The following is a 21,126-nucleotide window of genomic DNA, read 5'->3' as shown; positions in this document are numbered from 1 at the left end:
TGGCTAATAACAGTCCAATCTGAAAGAAATATGCTGACACAGGAACAAAGTCTGATGATTTCATACTGTAAATTCAGAATTTAAAGGTCAAGGTCAATATAATGATTCTGAAAAGTTTTGTCAATCTAAGAACTACTGTACAAAAGTTTTGCACTAAAAACAAAGCATGCAATTGAAAATTTTGGTTAAACAGACATTGATTTGGATAAAGGAATGTTTATTATCTCCATAACAATCAGTCAAAACAAAGTCAGTTATGTGTAAAACATTTTAATTAAATAGTTATGGTGGAAATGACTTTTGTAAACATTTCCTTTCTATCCTTGTAATAAGCCTCCTAGCATAGAAATCTTTATAACTGTCTGGTAGTTCCTCTAGTGCTTTCATAGCTCTATCCATGATCTGCATGGCTCTACTAGCAGGCATTAAATCTTTGTTACCATAGGTATCTTTGTTATCATACAAATTGTCATCTAAATGTTTCCAGAACACATTAACTGCTATACCAAATTCTAAGGCTATCACATTGTGGAACCATAGTGCTGAAAGATAACAAATAAACTAAAATCATACTAACAAGTACTTTCCTGTTGTCAAAGCTGGTACAATAGGTATCGGCATGGGATCCAATTCTAGGTAACCAGTATATTTTTAGCTTTTATTCATCTATGATTTGTAAGATATTGTTTAGAGTGAACAACAGTTCCATATTTTGTTTTTACAGACAGACTTAGAAGCAACTTAAAACTTATTATAAGTTTCTTGATAGTAAATTTTGTCTAACCATTGTGTCCACAATAAATAGTCATAAGTCAATGTACCTGACATATGATTTGACAAATTAATATTGTTAAAGGGGCACTAGCTGTCAAATTCATGTTCACGCCATCTAATTAATTATTGAGTTTACCTCTAAAGTCATCTGATGACCATATAAGCGATGTAAACATAAATATAGATATAAATAGATTAAGCAAACTCGTGCTGTTGGATTATTCTAGGTCTATTCAATTTCATATTATAGATGAAAAATAAATTTTTATCATCGTTTAAACCTGTATAAGAATTATTTTTTGTGTATCGAATCAGTCAATCAAATGGTTTACCTTTGTTTCACTTTCAATGTTGACATTCTTTTCCTTTAAATAACTTTACACATACAATTCATGTGTTATACATCTCAAACTGAGGGGTTAAATTGAAGTTCACATGAATATGGATTCAACGAGGTCAAATTATTTACTTGCAAGTGAATAATTCATAATCAATGTTTTATAGCTTATTTTGACATAATTGAACCATACTGAGCACTAAAAGCGAATTATTATTTCACTATTTGCATCTTATTAATGATTGAGCAAAAATAAAATATATTTTTTATATATCTCATAGCTAGTGCCCCTTTAATGATTACATCCCTTGACCATTTGATTAAATAACTAACCTCGTCTTTAATAAAATTGAGTGAAAGTAAAGTGAAGAGAGTTGAAAAGCTACAAGTTGTAGAGTGATTGAAATGATCATTAATAGCACAAAATTTATATAAAACATCCAAAAAGCTTTTTACACCCCAGAAATATTTAATTTCATTTTTACAAAATTGAATAATAAGTTCTGTATAAGTAGGCAGTTAAATTACAGACATCTTTATTCATTTTAATCTACATTCTTACCTGGAATGAATAAAATATCCCCAGCTTGTAAAACTCCTTCATAACTAGTAGCATTGATAAAGTTTGGATATTTCTCTAAGTCAGGGTTATCAATATCTAACACCTCTGACTTGTCTCCTGCAAAATACAAAACAAAAATAATAAACTGTTCTCACAGAGGTATGTCTTGTCTATTTCCTATTTTCAAAGTGCATGTTGAAATTTTAAAACAACAATACTTTAATAAGAAAGTTATGCAATTCTTTATAAAATCAATGAACAATGACTGAAGGTACATTTCCATTGTAATGAGATATGGGAATGCTATTACAACTGCATATCAAATGTCATTAGCCTACCACGAGTAAAAATAACTATTTTTTATTTAATCTTGAACCTCTCCTTTTACATTCAAGTATATGAATGTGCAGGGTTTCCCCTGGGTCAATTATTTTTTTCGCCACCTCTTTCGCCAAAACAATATATTTTTCGCCACTTTATTATTTTTTTCGCCAAGTAACATAAATATATTTATCGTTTAAAAGTTACCTTTTTTCTATCCCTCCCCCTCCCTTAAATAAGATGATTTTGCCCCATTGTGTCTATGATTATTCCTTCAAACTTATTTTAGAGTCTACATCATGTTAATGAATAAACACTTAACATTTACTTAAAAACAACAGATTTGTTTAAACTTGAAAGGGAAAAATATTCAATGTATCTTAAACAACTGTTCTTAATGAGGGGGCCACTATACTTTTAACAATAAAGAAGATATAAGTCCTGGAATATAACAAAATTAATGGACATGTTTTGATCATATAATACCAGTAAAGTTCGTAGGGAAAGTTTCTTTAAAAGAAAAATACAGATGTGCCCTTTTGTACTAAGAAGTGGTTTTTACAACAAAACAAAAGCTTTTATCACATGAAATCGATCCCTCATTGCATGTGCAGTCATTACATTGAAGGGTTATTCTCATTCGAGGGGTTGTTCACAACCTTCTGGATAGATTTCTTCATAAAGATAGTTTTCTTTTCCTGACCATCGTAAATGAAAAAGTTGAGGCTAAAACTATGCTTGAAACGTGTGTCACTCAAACGACTTTAAAGTAGTCTCTCTAATCAATTGCCTATATTAAAGTCAAAGGATAATTAAAGTTTTAAATCGGATATTTTTCTTTCTTTTGAACAATTTTCGTCACAACAACAGCTTTCTTTTCTAAACTATCTTTAAAAGGAGAGGAGACGTCAAAAGTTTGCTTCAAACACATGCGTCGTAAAGTGGGACATAAATTCTATATCATATATGTGACATTTAGCGGAAGCCATTTAACCATATCATTTTGTCAAACAATTCAATCAACACCTTTATTAATTAGTCCTTTGTTGTCGATAGCTATAAAATGCAATCAGCTGATTATTGATTTTCTGTCCAAATCTTAATGAGGTCAAGATGAATTCCGAGTATTGTCTGATCGGGTAAAGTCCGAGAACATGGAGAAACTCGAAAAAAAGTAAATAAAAAAGATGGAGGAAAATAAATCGTTACATATATTTCTTTCGCCAAATTCTTTCGCAAATGACGAATTTTTATCGCCACAATTATAATTTTTTCGCAAATTGCGAAAATGGCGACCGCCAGCGGAAACCCTGTGAATGTGTTTACTTATGAGAAACCTTAAAGAAAGAGGAAAAGGTGTAAAATAATATGGGTACATGGTTATTGGTTTTATGAAGCAATTCTGCATTTTATAAAACTGTATTGCGATGACAAATGGGAAAGTCGCTTTGAAAACAAATATCAATCTGACCAATAATAGTTTTCTATTGATAAATACTAAGACAGAACAATAAACATAAATATTTGTGTTAGACATAATTCAGCTCACCATTTAAGTACATATAATTAGCATCTTGTGGACTGAATAGCACAACTCTTTTTGATCCTGTCACTTGAATTAAAATATTATCCATAACCTGTAAAATATAACAGAATACACTCATCTTTATACACATCATTCCAAACAGAGTTACAGCTTTTAAGTCATTATTAAAACAGAGGCTAGCTGAGCTTTTGAGTAACTTACTAGTATGGCTTCCTTCTCTCAAATTTGAAGTTATATAAAAAAAAAATGACTGATTTCTATACATTTTACATAATAAGTAAACAATAACAGAAGCTAATAAATGCTCAACTTATTCGTCACTGTTTGTGTATACAAATTTTGAAGGGATTACAGACAAGAGTATAACTCATGTTAACAAATGAATTCAACAGTATTTGAAATTATCCAAATGAAAGTTATTTGAAACTAATGTTTAGAGAAGGTTAAGCAACTTCAGTGATATAAAATTAATACTCATCTACACAACCCATAAAGGCATAATTCTGTACTCTTTAAATATTTCTTTCTATATATAGATAAATTATTCTACATTTTGTTGTTCATTTTCTTAAGTAATATTTTCAATGGATTTTGAATGCTAGATATTCATACAAATGTAAGACACAGGTGAAAATGGACTGAATCCACCAAATACACAAAAACAACTGATTATTCTCAATTTTATCCCTAAAAATGAACAACAAAAAACATTTGATCTTATTTCTTAGAAGTTCTTGATAAATTTGGAAACTTCTCTGATTTTGTTATGGGACACAATTTGTAAAATTAATCAATTCAGAAAATATAGACTAAATATGTATTGATGTCAAAAACTAAACATTTTGGAACCTGTTAATGTTATTTTAGTTTGAGTCATGTAAACGTAAAAACACTTTTGTGAGTGTTACATATATATATTAACAAAACGGTACCGTGAATCCATTACTACATTTTTTGTACCAGTTGGATACTTATTTTCGTGGTTTTCATTGGAACAGCTGAACCAAGAATATAAATGTTCAAAAAATAAAAAATTTCAATTGCTTTGTAAACAGACATTGCCAAAAACAAGAAATCAAATATCCATGATAATATTAGTTTCACTCAATCCACGAAAATTGGTACCCATGAAAATAAATAATTAATCCACAGTATATTTTAAGGAGAATACCAATTATGTGAGTATTTACATCATAATGAGTCCACAACTGTATACCATTTGATGATATTCTAAAAACACTTGAGAAAAAGCGATCTGGACTGAAGAATGGTGGAATACTGATGTCTTCTGCTAATTCTGGAAATTGTTTATTTATATCTGCTATATCTGTCCTTGGATTATCTCCAACAGCTCTCAGATAATACTTCTCTGTCTGAAATAAATATATACATATGTCCTATCATATATTGTGTGTAAGAGTTGCAATTTTAACATGATATCAAAACAGTTTAGATGAGTTTGTGAAGAATACACAAAAAATACAATAAAGGAAATTGTTCTAACATCAATTGTTATATTAATTTCCAAAATATCATTTTACTAATGAGTTTATTTGAAACATGTTGGAATAAACAGCTGCGCCATGAGCGCATGATACGCCCGACGTCTTGTGTGGAAGTTTTATGCAATAATCAAAAATAGTTTCTGAGAAAGTTTTAAGCAATAACCATATATTGTTTTTGAGACACGGCGGGACATGTGAAACCCCTTACCCTGTTTTTTTTCTTCAAAAAACTAAATATCATTAAAATAAAATTTTGAATCAAAACCAAAAAGTATACAGATCTTTAGATTAATATAACAAAGAAGTGTGTAAAGTTTTAAGCAATAATCATAAATTATTTTTGAGATACGGCGCGACATGTAAAAAAAAACCTCCCCTGTTTAACCAAATACTCAATAACTCAAAAATAAAGTTTTGAATCATCAACAAAAAGTATACAGATCTTTAGATTAATATAACAAAGAAGTGTGTAAAGTTTAAAGCAATAATCATAAATTGTTTTTGAGATACGGCACAACATGTAAAAAAAAACCTCCCCCTTTTTTACAAAATACTCAAGAACTCAAAAATGAAATTTTTAATCATCACCAAAAAGTATACAGATCTTTAGATTAATTAAACAAAGACATGTGTAAAGTTTTAAGCAATAATCATAAATCGTTTATGAGATATGGTGCAACATGTAAAAAAACCCTCCCCCTTTTTTACAAAATACTCAATAACTCAAAAAAAAAATTTTGAATCTTCACCAAAAAGAATACAGATATTAAGATTAATATAACTAAGAAGTGTTTAAAGTTTTAAGCCATAATCAAGAATCGTTTTTGAGATACAGTGCGACATGTGAAAAAAACACACCCCTGTTTTAGCTACAAAGTGCCGTAAATCAAAAAGTTTTAATCTTATTTTCACTAAAAAGTATACAGATCATTTGACCATCATAAGAAACAACTTTGTTAAGTTTCATGAAATTTGGATAAGTCGTTCTCAAGTTACGGTGCGACATGTTTACGCCGGACAGACAGATGGATGGACAGACAGACAGACGGACGGACGGACGGACGGACACCGGACATTTGTATACCATAATACGTCCCGTCAAAATTTTGACGGGCGTATAAAAACTATATGATGCACCAAAAAGTGTCATGAATTACTAACATGATTAAAACTCTTCATGAATCCTCTATTTTGATTGTTGTTCAGTAGAAGAGGTAACCAATCAGCAATCAACTCAATTTTATCTAAATAGGTAAATCACAAACAAATTCTGAATCATTTTAAAATAGAAGATTTTTCATTGTCTATGCATTCAAGCATTAAACTAGAGGCTCTAAAGAGCCTGTGTCGCTCACCTTGGTCTATGTGAATATTAAAGGAAGCAGATGGATTCATGACAAAATTGTGTTTTGGTGATGTGTTTGTACATCTTACTTTACTGAACATTCTTGCTGCTTAAAATGATCTCTATCTATAATGAACTTGGCCCATTAGTTTCAGTGGAAAATGTTAGTAAAAATTTACAAATTTTATGAAAATTGTTAAAAATTGACTATAAAGAACAATAACTCCTAAGGGGGTCAATTGACCATTTCGGTCATGTTGACTTATTTGTAAATCTTACTTTGCTGAACATTATTGTTGTTTACAGTTTATCTCTATCAATAATAATATTCAAGATAATGACCAAAAACAGCAAAATTTCCATAAAACTAACAATTCAGGGTCAGCAACCCAACAATGGGTTGTCCGATTCATCTAAAAATTTCAGAGCAGATAAATGTTGACCTGATAAACAATTTTACCCTTGTCAGTTTTGCTCTAAATGCTTTGGGTTTTGAGTTATAAGCCAAAAACTGCATTTTACCCCATGTTCTATTTTTAGCCATGGCTGCCATCTTGGTTTGATGGTCAGGTCACCGGACACATTTTTCAAACTACTAACCCAAAAGATGATTGTGGCCAAGTTTGGATTAATTTGGCCCAGTAGTTTCAGAGGAGAAGATTTTTGTAAAATATTACTAAGATTTACGAAAAATGGTTAAAAATTGACTATAAAGGGCAATAACTCCTAAAGGGGTCAACTGACCATTTCAGTCATGTTGACTTATTTGTAAATCTTACTTTGCTGAACATTATTGCTGTTTACTGTTTATCTCTATCTATAATAATATTCAAGATAATAACCAAAAACAGCAAAATTTCCTTAAAATTACTAATTCAGGGGCAGCAACCCAACAACGGGTTATCTGATTCATCTGAAAATTTCAGGGCAGATAGATCTTCACCTGTTTAACAATTCTACCTTGTCAGATTTGCTCTAAATGCTTTGGTTTTTGAGTTATAAGCCAAAAACTGCATTTTACCCCTATGTTCTATTTTTAGCCATGGCGGCCATTTTGGATAGTTGGCCGGGTCACCGGACACATTTTTTAAACTAGATACCCAAATGATGATTGTGGCCAAGTTTGGTTTAATTTGGCCCAGTAGTTTCAGAGGAGAAGATTTTTGTAAAAGTTAAAGACGACGGCGGACGCCCGACGCCAAGTGATGAGAAAAGCTCACTTGGCCTTTTAGGCTAGGTGAGCTAAAAAGTACTTGTAGATCAGTGGAGTATAAGTCTGAATTATTCAGGTTAATAACAATGTAGCTTCAATACAAGAGAAAGTATAATACATCTCCTTGTATGCATAAATACCTTACTTCTGATATAAAGTATTCTGTTTGTTTATCTGCTCCAGCCCTCTTTACCAATTCATTGAATGGCAAAGATCTGAAATACATAACAAATAACTCTTTCACAAGACCCTGAATTACTTTTGGCTTTCAATTACTTTAGAGGATTTTACATTTTCAGATTTTACTTAAGGGAAACTTGCCATTATGTCTGTAAAAGGATATTTTCATCTATTTTATGTAAACAAAATATGGATTATACATTTCATAACATTACTCAGGTAACATCTTTTGTATTATTCCAGATTTAATGGTAAAAAAGGTAAATTTTTAATTATTCTAAAGAACACATATTTTTTTTTTTTTTTTGGGGGGGGGGGGGGGGGTACCATTGAGTAGTTTTTTTCATCCATAATAAACAACACTCATCATTTGTCATCTTTGTCTTCTTTGTTTTTTTTAAATGACATAATGCCCACAATTGTCTTACATGTGTATGTTTACATAAGATGCTGGAATCATATTGATAATGTCACACTGGTCATTATAAAAAATTCCAAAGATGAAAGAATTGTTTTGCTGAGTTTTCAATAAATATTATTCTTACAATAAATTTATGTCTTAAGGTGGTACCTAACACTACAGGGAGATAACTCTGTAAAGTCATCTAAACCTTTTAATTACGTTGTGTTGTAAAAGGAATATTAAGCTTCTCAATGATCAAAATTGGTGTTTGTCAAACTGCTATATAACCAGTGTAATTTTTATGACAAAACGGTTGGTTCAAAATTTTTGTTAAAGGGTCAAAGTAAATACTTCGACCAAATTTTATGAAAATTAAACGAGCCGAATTTATTTTTGTGAAAGTGTTGGGTACCACCTTAAATTGAATATCTGTTAATTTTGCAATATATTATAATGGAGATCACTGTATTCTATTTTAAGCTCAGACTACATAAAACTTGTTTTAACTTTACATACAATACAACTATCTCATTAATCTATATATCTAATTTTGAGTATTATATATTTACCTGTACAAAAAGTTTTTATTGATGAAATCCATCTGTGGAGTTGGGGATACATGTATTTTGACTTCTTTACTTCCTCCCTTCTTCCCTAGATATTCCATGGACTTCCAACAATCAATACATGGTCCAATGTCTTGTCCCCGTATAATTACTGGCAGCCTCTGCAAATTATATACAAAGCATATAAATAGATATCATATTTATATTTAAAACAGAGTTGACTTTTCTTAATCTGTATGTTAATTATATTAAGATGATTAATTTTCTTAGGAAGTCTTTTGATTAAGGCTTAAGCTTAATTCACAATTTTTAGGTCATTGAATGTCCATGTTCTTAGAAGTCATTACTTGGTGTGAATTCTTGTAGTACAAATATTATTTGGTACTCACACGATCCTTTTGTCCTAAATATATAAAATCTATGTTGTGATTTATTATGTTCATGCATTACTTTTTACTAAATGTTGTTGTTCAGGATAACACCAAGTACCATGTACATACAAGATGTTGCAATGGTACTGTTTTTTCCACTGAAGGAAAGTACATTGCACTTATATATCTGGGTGGCATATATTCCATTTGGTTTCCTGTGTACAAATGTACCTTTTTATTTAGATATTTTTGTAGTTTCAATCTTTGTTGGTTAATATTATATGTGATAAGTGACGAGCTTTCTCCATCAACTACTACTGCTTGTAGGTGTCAGACCCCTCATTACATTGTATGCCCTCCAATTTGGAACATATGTGAAAGAAGGCCTACTCGGACAAAAAATAGTGCATTTGATGTCATATGCATTGTTTTCTCAAACATGTCAAACTTACCCACAAATTTGCAGAAATTAACCTTTGGTGAAAGAGAAATAAATTAAGACCATTTTGGATCAAAATTTACTTGTCTATGAGTTTGCATCCAACATTGACGATTATTGCGCTCCATAATATACCAATTTAACACTTTAAGATTTCAAAAAAAACAGGGTTATTAGTGGTACCTCTATTCAGAAGACCTCTTCTTTCTTTTAAGATTTTAAAGGTACATGTATGTTAAAAATTGAAATGTAGAAAGCCTAAAAAAGGTGATACTTGTACAATTCAAGATATACTGGTTTCTATGAAGTTAAACTAAAGGACTTAAAGGAGGCTTGAGGGTTAAAAAAAATTTAGCAAAAATAGAAACATTAATTTGTTGTTTTCATTACAAATTTTATTTTTTACACTGTAAGTCATGTTAATTGTTACTTGATGATACTGTACATGTACAAAAATCAACCAAAAAAATCAATTTGTTTTGGCCCCAGATGACTTTTTAAATTTTAATATCATTGAAAAAGGTCCAAATTATCTCCCTTTGGTGAAAAAATGCCATTTTTTGGCATAAAAATTGAAATAACTTTTTTAACTCCATCGGTGACATATATTTTTTATTATTTTTTTTCAAATGAACTGAACTTAAACTAAACTATTGTAAAATTTAAGCAATTTCTGAAATTTAGTTCTTTTTTTATTTCGAATTTACCTTTTTTTCTCCTATTAGAAAACAGAAAAAAAGTACTTTAGGCCACACCAATTTGATTTATAGTTCTTTGGACATACATGACATAAGCTCCAAAAAATATGGGGCGAGCGAGCGAAATTTTTTTGATTGTAAAAAATTCTTGAAAATGAGTTTTGTGGAGGCAGGTGCTCTACAAGTGGAGCGAGCGGTATAATTATTTTTTTTTATTTTGCAATTTAGAAATTTGTGGACATGTTAAAACAGGGTAACTTCAAAGAAAAAGGAGGAGAAACATGCTCCTATGCATATAAGTTGATGTACTTGTGCCTGTAGTACAGTCCATACCATACCCAACTTTCTGGTTAGCTTTGGTTTAATATAATTTTGATTATTTTCGTGAAATAAGCTTTAACTGTGTGAATTTTTATTTAAATTCACACATGTGTATATAATAAGGAGGCAAAGCGGATAAAGAGGAATTGTGTAAGTTAGGTAAATATATTGTATGGAATACAATTAAAATATTAAATATCTTTGATACAGTTGTTTTCATATATAGAAGTGATTGTTTATTAACTGCTTGGCATCTAGTTGGAACTATTTATCCATAAAGGATCAACATAAAGAGTGAGGTGAATATTTCAACAACATCTTGAGTAAAATAGTTATATTGATATGCATGTTGATCTCAGTGTATTGAAACAATCCCTTAAAATACATTATGTCCTTAAACCACATTCACATGGATTATTCTGATTTGGCAAAATACATTTTCCTTTTGCCCCTGAAACCTAAATGTATCTCAAACAGGAAGTGATTGCACCAATAATACATGTGTTACTATTATTTGCAGGCCACCACCACTTTGGTCTCGAATATTGGAACTCTAAATTGTTCATTACAAAAGAGTTCTGAGTGCATGTCAATAGACTAACAACATGAACAAGGTGATATGGCTTTTCATCAATTTGAAAATAAGATTAAGATGTCATTTTTTTTTTTAAATTATGTGAATTTAATATTTATGTCATCCAAGACAGATAGCTCTATCTATGCCTGTTGTAGTCCGAGATTAATTTGACATCCAACGTCTATTTTGCCTGACAAGCTTGGGCCGTTGGACAACAACACCATAAAGTGTCTGGTAAAACAGCCGTTGTACGTCAGATTAATCTCGGACTATGTCTGTTGAAACAATGATCTGGAATGACAATGGTTCTAACGAGTACTGTTGTGATCATTGTCGTCGAACGAAAGATTTTTTATTTTGCCTTCTTGAGAACAAGTCTTCATAGGTAAAACGAAATCCATTTCAAATAACCTCTTGTCCTATGCAATGATCTGACACAACTTCATGTTAGCATCCCGATTTTTTACCTTTTAAAATTTTGAAATTGATTTATCACACATGTGTTTGAATTGATTGGAGCAATATATGCACAAGAAAAACGTCTCCGAGAAAAAAAATGTCAAGGATAAACTAATTTTGGAGCGGCATGCGGCCCAAAAATTTGCGGAAGCGGTAACTATTTTTTTTATCGAAAAGTCCCATTTCTCCAAAACAGGAGCGGGAAAATCCAAAGAACTATTAATCAAATTGGTGTGGCCTTAACAAAAATGCATGCTTTTTTTGAAGCCTTTTTTCAAAGGCAGATATTTAGAAAGCTGTGAAAATCGCTAAATATGGTTGAACAGATAGAGATTTTAATAGGTGGTCTGACATCTGTTTCTGATGTGACAGAACTCATCCATCTATCATCCTATTGACATTTCATATGATTCCTAGTTTTCAAGTTTATAAATGAGGAGACTGTGACTGACCTTATCAAATGCTTTAGAGAAATTCTTAATAAGTATGTCTGTTTGTTTGTTTACCTGCATTCATGGTGTTAATGCTGTTCCCTACAAATACAATAAGTAGGGTTTCACAAGATCATTTAGAGCCAAAGCCATGTTGTAATGGGTACATAGAATTTGATGGTGATCTGCATTGTAAGTTCATGATATGGCCTGTGATTATGTGCTACATTTTGTGTATATGAGTTTGCAGCTTGTAGTGATGCTAACTACCAACCATTGTCAACTGCAGTGCACACAAAATAGAGTTTTTGAACTGGTTGGTCTTACTATTTGGAACTATGACCAGTTATGTTCCTCAGCAAAAAGGTATTTACCAGACACAGGCGCGGATCCAGAGGGGGGGTTCTGGGGGTTGGAACCTCCCCTTTTTTTTGGACGATCCATGCAATTGAATGGGGACATGTAATACACCTAATCGCTATTTATTCCATTCCGGATAAGTTTTAAAATTACACAACTTTTTCATCCAGTTGAAGCTATCTGGGACACTGTTTAAACAATTCATCATGCATGATACTTTTTAATGAGACCTGTTTAAACTACCGTAAATACTTCAAACAAAATATTTTTTTACTTCAATTTTAATTTCGAAAAAATTGGATGATACTATATCATGTATATCAAAGTTTCTTGATGATCACTTTCTAAAGTTTTTCTCCCTCAGCTCACTACTGATGACCTCCATTTTTCGGCCGGTGACCCAAACAGGAAGTTGTATAAATGACTGTTTTTCCCGGAATGGACTAAATAGCGATAAGGTGTATTGGAACCCCCCCCCCCCTTTTTGTCCTGGGTTAGGAACCCCCTTTTTAAAATGGCTGGATCCGCCCCTGAGACATCAAGGATAACCATATCAGCTGGCCAAAGTTTACTAGTCAGTCACCTCTCGGCTCCGACAGGGCAGAGTCAAAGGGGAAGCCTGGACCGAAGGACTGGATCGTAGGCCTTGGCCAGTAAATAATATTATATGATTAGCCATTTGAAAAAGTGAATTGATGAGAGATACCATTACCTTAGTATAAATCTCGTTGACAAATTGATTTTGTGTTACATTAGTTAAGACAGAGACTTGTATTTTCTTTTGACAGGAACTTGTCGACGAAGTCATTTTCTGTTTTGGGAAGTGAATGGAAAGGGGAATGCAACCAGTTTTATGTAACGCATTATTTCTGTTTCTGTACAGGTATTTTCCTCCGTTATATATTGGAGCACTCCAGCTTGGGATATAGGTTTAATGCTTAATAAGATATTTACAGTGTGGTGGTGTGCTTAAATTTAAATTTATATACAGAGTGTGAATTTTAAAAACAAGTGTTTAAAATGTTGTTCTATTTACATCATTTATCGATTTACTAACTAAGGGAGCTACCATTTGATTTTTAGGGGGGGATGTTGTCCTGCATTTTGTTTAGTTATAATCCCTGTCCTGCCTTTTTATTTTTCACTCTTTTCGGTCCTGCATTTTTTTTCTTAGTTTATCCTGACCTACATGCCAAGTCAGTGCCCATCCTGCCTTTTTTACTCAAAACTCCTGTCATCAGCGGCCTTTTTTTTCAAATTTCATCCTAGCCACCACCCCCTCTAAACATCAAATGGTAGCTCCCTAATTGATTAAATTACGTTCAGTCAATATCAATAGTCCACCGAAGATGTACTAGTATCAATAGCGTATGTCTGTTAGTTACAACTACACATCAGCTTCGTCTATTAAATCATTGAATCAGCTTGAAAGGAAGACTTAAATATCTCAAAATATATTAACAGTTTAAGGATCTTCAAAAACTTCAATGACAATGCAGACAATTGAAGAGCCAAGGCCATGTGTACGGTAATACTTTACAAATCCTTGGTCATAGTCTGCAATATATAAAAAAGAAGATGTATAACAGGCCGATTTAACCAACATACTGACCATTAACTCATACAAGGAAATACAAAACGTCCCATTATTTATAAAACAGGTCAAAAGTTAACTCGAAAAATTTCTAAATCTTAATTGTACGGTATTGTTTGGTCACAGACTTTAGGATTTTCCATTCAAGATGTGACGAAATGAATACCTAAATGCTAGTATTTATTTAGTCAGAAAAATACATCAAGTATATTATGATAACTTTCTTTGAAAAATGTTAAAAAAGTTGTTTCTGACTGGAGGAACACATGTGTCCACATCGGCTGTGACGGAGGGACACATATGTCCATGTTTTAATGTATGCAAGCTTCTCATCATATTGCTGTATTACATTTTTTTGAAAAGCTATTCAACAGAGAAGGTTAGTTGATTCTCAAAAATAACCGCCTGGATAATAACTCGGACAAGACAAGGTAAGTTCGAAAGAAGCTTACATTTGATTCTCAAAAATAAAAAAAAAAAGTATAAAACGACAACCACTAAAATGTTTCATATTGAGAGTTTATTCTCTTTTATCATTTTCTTGCAGTTGTTCATTTTTTTTAACACGAACAAAAGGTGCCATACGCCATATCAAAGGAAAAAACATCTCCACTGTCATCAATCATGGTAGCTGTTGGGGTAACTGAAAGATAACAAGTAGATAGCTATAACTGGAAAAAAATACTTTAAAATCAAACAAAATATCTTAAAACTGTACAATATTTTATTACAATCATAAATATATAGTAGCTTTATATATGGGGAAACCCAAGGAAAAATATACAGTGTCTAAAAATGCGAAAGTCTTTTAAAATGTGCATCTCTATCCTGTTGAGAGTGGGTATAAATGAAATGTATATTTGCGTGTGTGGCGCAAATACAAAGTTTGAATCCTGTATGGTATCTATAATGAGTTTATCGAGACAATTTGTTGTTGTACTGTTTATACAACTCTTTAAAATGCTTCAAAAGAAATAGTAGGCGTAAATAACAACAATAATTTACGAATTCAAAGTGGGTAATATACATGTAACTGTTCTACGAGTCTAAATTTTTATAAACAGTACGTAATCGGTAAAGATCTACGGAATATATTATCACAATCACAAACAAGGGTTTACACTGTCAATCAATTAAATAATTGCCAAATAACGCAGTTGCATTATCAATCTACATTGAGAGTAAAACAAAGGATTTGGTGTATCATGATAATACTGCTGTCTTCATCTCAAAGTCACAGTTGGTGTCCATCAACAGGGAACAAAAATATAACTTTACTTCAGCTGCGATTGATTATTATATATACACAAACAAATTGATAAAAATTAGTGTACACATATTCAATGTAACAGATCCGGATGCGCTATATAGATTATAATTTATAATTTACATATTAAGCATTAACAACCACCGTCTTAATATCGGACAACTTAAAGGGCATGTAGTTTTATTATATTCTATTGAAACATATATCGAAAACAAAATCCAAGAACTGATAGGCCAATGGCAAATATAACCCTTTTGATGAATTCCTTATTTTGTAGCTTTAGAAGATGTCTAAATCGTGGAAGAAACTTACGCATGCAATCTTCAGTGCAACCATGAAGTTGTTTTCCTGAAATTAACAAAACATATGCTGTCTACATTTGTTGATCTAAGTGGAAATATATTGCTTTTCCGACACATAATAATTTCTATGATTAAACTTTGCTTGTGTAAATAGTTCTAAAATGTTTGAAGTTGTCACTGAATTAAGGTGGTATGGGTGTCTTCCTCCATCTTGGATTGTAAAATTCAGAGAACCAAAGGTCCAGATTTTCTATCAAGTTAGCAAAATTTGATGCAGGAATGCAGATATTTAATGTGAATTTTCATTTAAAAGAACCAATTTATAAGAATATAACTTATAAATATTAAATCACCACGACATATCATATTTTGCATTATACTGTAATAACATACACAGTACAAATAGTACTGCACTAAATGTTCTTTTGGACAGTGAATGGCGTCTCAATGACGCTTGAGCTCTTACAATAAAACAATATTACCCTGTACTTAAACGATTCGACGTTTTGTTTTAGATAAATTGTTTTCATTGAGATTGTTTTCAAATGACTTTGAATGAATAAGTGTTTTTATTTCGTAGTACACGTTTATATGATGATGATACTTTTTACTTATGTTGCACTGATGATCCCGTCAAAGAATGACGTTGTGTTTAAAGAAATATAATATTATAAATGGAATAACTCATAAATTTCCTCACTGTGTTGAGGTAGTGTCTATCTGTTAATAAACATTACAAGATCCAAATTTTACGCAGGAGCGATGGTTTATATTCGCGCAATTTTTCAAACGCGAAAGTGCCGAAATTAAACGCTCGCGAAATAATTTGTTTTACAGTATTGTAATTTTTAACATGATCAAGATACACTAACTTTAGCTAAGGTCAGTTTCTTCTCTCTCTTTTTTTTTTTTTTTTGCATTAGATATGCAATCATACGGTCATTTGTACTGGTTCTGATGCGAGGACACAGTTGTAGGATAGATCAGATGCGATTTTTTTGTCTAAAAGAAATGCAAAACAAAATAACTGTGTTTTCCGGCCTTCTACAGAAATTTGAATGATTCATAAAAAAACGGCTCTTTGTTATAGAAAAAAATAGTAGTACATGGCATAAAGTTTTAAAATAACAGGGTTCGTTGTCCTATATCAAAATAAAAAGATGTCGAATGAAACAACATTTTACCATACAAAAGGATAAATTTTTCACCTTATTTGCCTCTTTTAATGATAGAAAAGTAAGTTTTCTGGAACTGTCGCCACGTGCACAAGTATTATTTTTAGTTGGCGATATTGGTTATGCTTTTAACGATGAAATTGGTTCATTTTATGATGTTTATGGAAAAATGTATCTCTTAGAATTATTTAGATTACGTCAAACTATGGTTGAACCAAAATAAACCTTTGAGTTAACTTACTCGTATGTACTATTATATATTGATTGATCTTAGTTTTTATGCTTTATACATGCTGCATGGTCATATTTGTCTATGAGTATTTTAATTACATGTATATTTTAACATTCTATAAATTGTTTTTTTTTTTATTATGATTATGTATTTTAGAAATCTCTATTTTTGTCTTATTAATGTGCCATGTATGTTATTGTTTCAAAGACATTCTATAATGAAACCATTAACTAAAATGTATATAATTGTAAATAATATAGTATAGACGCACCATCACTTCTACCCTGATGACTGGTGCCCCCGATGTAAAGGGGTAGTTTTCTAAATAAAATATATATATATATATATATATATATATATATATATATATATATATATATATATATATAAAGGATAATATAAACGTTTGAAATTATCTGAAATTTACAAAATTTTAAGAAGCAGACAATAACAAGTAAAACATATCTTTAGTGCATATTGTACACTTGGGTATTACTATTCAACTTTGTATCAGCGATCGCCAATCATTTTTAAGATGGCATCGTTGACATCCATGACCTATAAGGCAACATGACTAACTGAACTTATTATGAAGATTGTTGTGTTTGATGGTGTAATTCTTTTTTGTTTAACTTAATTAAATCGATTGTTACTATCTGGTATGTTTGCTTAATCTGATATAAGATATCAAACAATACACACTTTTCTGTATCAATCAGTATTCTTCCTAAATACTATGGATGTGCTAAGGATATATCAATCGAATAAAATATGACGAAAACAAATGGTTCCTCTTTCATTCGATTACAGATCGGCATTTACATGAGAATGCCTTTTCGGTTCTTTTTGATTCGACAATTGAATTTGCGAATTCGCCTCAGTTTGCGGCCCTAAAACCCCTGCCACGTCTGTAAACTGGACCCCTCTTGTGTTCACTTATACATTTTTTGTAGCTACTCTAACTTTGTAGGGCATTTATCTGCACTGCCACCATATGGAGTTAATTAGCAGCTACTTATTTATTTTGCAATATAGCAGTATTAATAATGATGGCAACGAATACTAGAGTACTCGGTTAGAGTACTCGGTTACTCGCTCGGAAGGCCTTTTACTCAAGTACAATTTTATCACTCGGATACTCGTTTGCTTGTTATAAATCTTGAGACATTTCTCCTCACATCATCGCTCACTTAAGTTCCGTTGAAATATCCCCTTCGTAATACTATTTATACTTCATTAAAAAAACGTAAATACGTTTATCCTGAGACTTCTATTTGGTACTAGCATGGAGGGACAACTAACTCATCACAAGCCATAAACTTACCTTTGTTTGTTAATCAAGACTTCTATATAAACGTTATTTGTATGTTTAAATTTTAATCCAATTATTCTTTATTTGAAACTTAATTATTGTTTAGTTTACAGTTTAAAGAGAGGCAAAAGATACGAGAGTGACATTCAAAGGCATTAGTCGAAAATAAACTGACAACTCTATGGTTAAAAAATGGAAAACACAAACATACAAAAGATAGTGCAAACAAAAAAGACATAAGACTAAAGACTAAAAAACACATACAAACACAGGTGATTTTAAGTCTAATATGGTTGTTGGCAAATTAATGGACCAGTCGTAATATAGAAAACACTAGCTCAATAGGAACAGATGATATATATGGTCTACTTTGTCGGACTTTTATATGCAAATATTTATGGTTTTACGGGCATGTTTCTAATTGGGTTCATGAACACGTACATAAACAATAATTGCTAGTATGATAGGTTATTTGTAGAAACGGTCATCGGCTATCAATATTCAATTGACGCAAAAAAGGAGGACCGATACACATAACAGAGGATCAAGTTATGTTTGTAGTACGTTTGTCTTCGTTGATATGCTTATAAAAGGTGGTAACAAAAACACCGTATCCCACCTAAAATCTTAACTTATGAATAGATGTTTCGTTTCATCCGAGTACTCGAGTACACACGAGTATCTTGACCGGGTATCAGAGTATTAAATTTCAGATCTTTTAAGGTTTATGTACCCTTCTGTAGCCATTTTTGTACGAATTTTTCAAACCTCAATTGTATCAAAACTAAAGATATAATAAATAATAGAGATAGGCCATTTAGTACATGTTCAAAGGGGAAACTTGATTTAAAGCATTATTTTTTACTGTTTCAGTGCATTTGATAGAAAAAGAGGACTTTGTGGCAAATAAATCAAGATTTTTATAGAAAATCCACAGCCTTTAAATACAGAAATTTTTGTTATAAAATTTGAAACATAAATTACTCACTTGTTTTTCTATGATGTGGTAGTGTTTATTTTTTTACAAAAAGTTCTAAGTAACCTGTAAATTCCAAAACACCTCGTGCTGAGTCACTAAAGTCGAGCGCACCCTTAAAGGTGTACTTGATTTTGGCCATATTTATACTTGTCTTAACCAATAACTACATTTATAAACTTGTTTTAAGGAAATCAATGCTAGCACTGCATGCAATAATCCTATATCTATCAGTCATCAAATTGCCAAATATGAGAGTACAAGAATAAAGGCTGTGGATTTTCTATAAAAATCTTGATTTATTTGCCACAAAGTCCTCTTTTTCTATTAAATGCAATGGAACAGTAAAAAATAATGCTTTGCATCAAGTTTCCCCTTGGAATATGTACAAAATGGCCTATCTCTATTATTCATAATATCTGTAGTTTTGATACAATTGAAGTTTGAAAAGTTCGTACAAAAATGGCTACAGAAGGGTACATAAACCTTAACAGATGAGATCAAGTTGTCAAAAGTTCTTGTCAATATAATTGGTCAATTTCGTATCGAATCCTTGAATTTGTACGACTGGTCCAATTGAAGCCGAGGTGACATTGATTTAGATGTAATGGAGGACCAGTTTACCTCGTCTGTTCCCTAGACCTAATAACTGCCCTGCTCTATTTCAGTTCTGACGACACTAGATTCTTAATGTAACCTTACGTCAAATTATGTACCATGGAAGGAGAAACAAATATGTTGTCATTCACATTCCGATAAACTTACATGGTTAAATGAAATATATATGCGAACTATATTTATATTGGTTTTGAATTTAGTTTCTTTATCAGAAAAATGATTTATTTCTCACTGGTAACGCTAAATAATAGACATTAATTCGACACTGAATCGAAACGACTCTAAAACATCATAGTATATGGAATCTTCCAAACATATTTCCTAATAGTGACATACTGGTAGGTAAAATACGTAGAATCAGAAATATAAGATCAGACATACCGCCTTATGTAAAGCGAAAACAAAATTAAACGTGTATACAATCAAAAATTTGCTTATATATAATAACCTTGAAGTTGGTACTAATAACGATAACGTGTATCCTGTTTACCCCTGAAAAAAAAGAATATTGTCTGCTTGACTACTACCTCGAGCCACGGACTGAAGTTTTAATATATTTTTATAGATTATGCTCAAAAAGGGTAAAATAAGACGCCGAAAGTCAAAGCATTTAATTGGGACCACCATTACGGAATCAATATGTGTAATGTAACTCAAAAGTTTTGTAGTAATTTTGACCAGAGTCGAATCACAAATCATATAATTTTAACATGATTTTATCATAATAGTAATCTCTTCGGCAAGTTTTTGATTGGCTAATACGAGGGTGTTAATTTACTCAATTACACTTCATGGAGACGCTTGATCAAGTGTGCGCTTTATTAAATACGACTATATCCTATGGCAAATACTCTATTACCCTTCACGAAGACGCTTGATCAAGTTGGAGCTTTATCAAATACGACACTATCCTATGGCAAATACTCAATTACCCTTCACGGAGACGTTTGATCAAGTGTGCGCTTTATTAAATACGGATGGTTGTTCTGTACAAGACGTTATAGTTTATAACTTTGAATTTGAAATTTTATCGACAGTAATAACAGAACATTCAGTATAATAAATTAAATAACACATATCTGAGAGGGTGATAGAGCAGATTGTTACCCCTCGAAAAGACATTGTCAACCTTGGCTTCGCCTCAGTTGACAATGTTTTCTCGGGTTAACAATCTGCTCTATCACGCTCTCAGCTATGTGTTATTTATATAATGTTGGTTAATATCATAAACTGGGCATAAAG

The 21,126-nt window shown here is 31.5% G+C and overlaps 1 protein-coding gene across 1 annotated transcript; it reads right to left on the bottom strand.

The window, feature by feature from the left end:
* Positions 1-254: 254 nt before the first annotated feature.
* Positions 255-13,265, bottom strand: LOC139502664 (tRNA wybutosine-synthesizing protein 5-like). The gene is made up of 7 exons (XM_071292191.1): positions 13,121-13,265; positions 8,756-8,913; positions 7,749-7,818; positions 4,731-4,913; positions 3,544-3,631; positions 1,674-1,790; positions 255-542 (listed from the first exon to the last, which is right to left on the bottom strand). Exons 1-7 carry the CDS (start codon positions 13,214-13,216, stop codon positions 283-285), a joined length of 972 nt encoding a protein of 323 aa, XP_071148292.1. The 5' UTR covers positions 13,217-13,265; the 3' UTR covers positions 255-282.
* Between the last annotated feature and the right edge of the window lie 7,861 nt (positions 13,266-21,126).

The sequence above is a fragment of the Mytilus edulis genome, chromosome 14 (assembly GCF_963676685.1).
Source record: "Mytilus edulis chromosome 14, xbMytEdul2.2, whole genome shotgun sequence".
In the NCBI taxonomy this organism is placed as follows: domain Eukaryota; kingdom Metazoa; phylum Mollusca; class Bivalvia; order Mytilida; family Mytilidae; genus Mytilus; species Mytilus edulis.
Note: the sequence above shows the minus strand (reverse complement) of the source record. Positions and strands in the feature narration are given on the sequence as shown.

Bases quoted from the DNA above. Each gene is read 5' to 3' on its own strand.
- LOC139502664 (XM_071292191.1), bottom strand. From the start codon at position 13,216: ATGACTTCGTCGACAAGTTCCTGTCAAAAGAAAATACAAGTCTCTGTC. The intron at 8,914-13,120 runs GTAATGGTATCT...TATAATTTGCAG, and splicing joins TCAACGAGATTTATACTAAG to AGGCTGCCAGTAATTATACG. The intron at 3,632-4,730 runs GTAAATACTCAC...TATATTTTACAG, and splicing joins AGTTGTGGACTCATTATGAT to GTTATGGATAATATTTTAAT.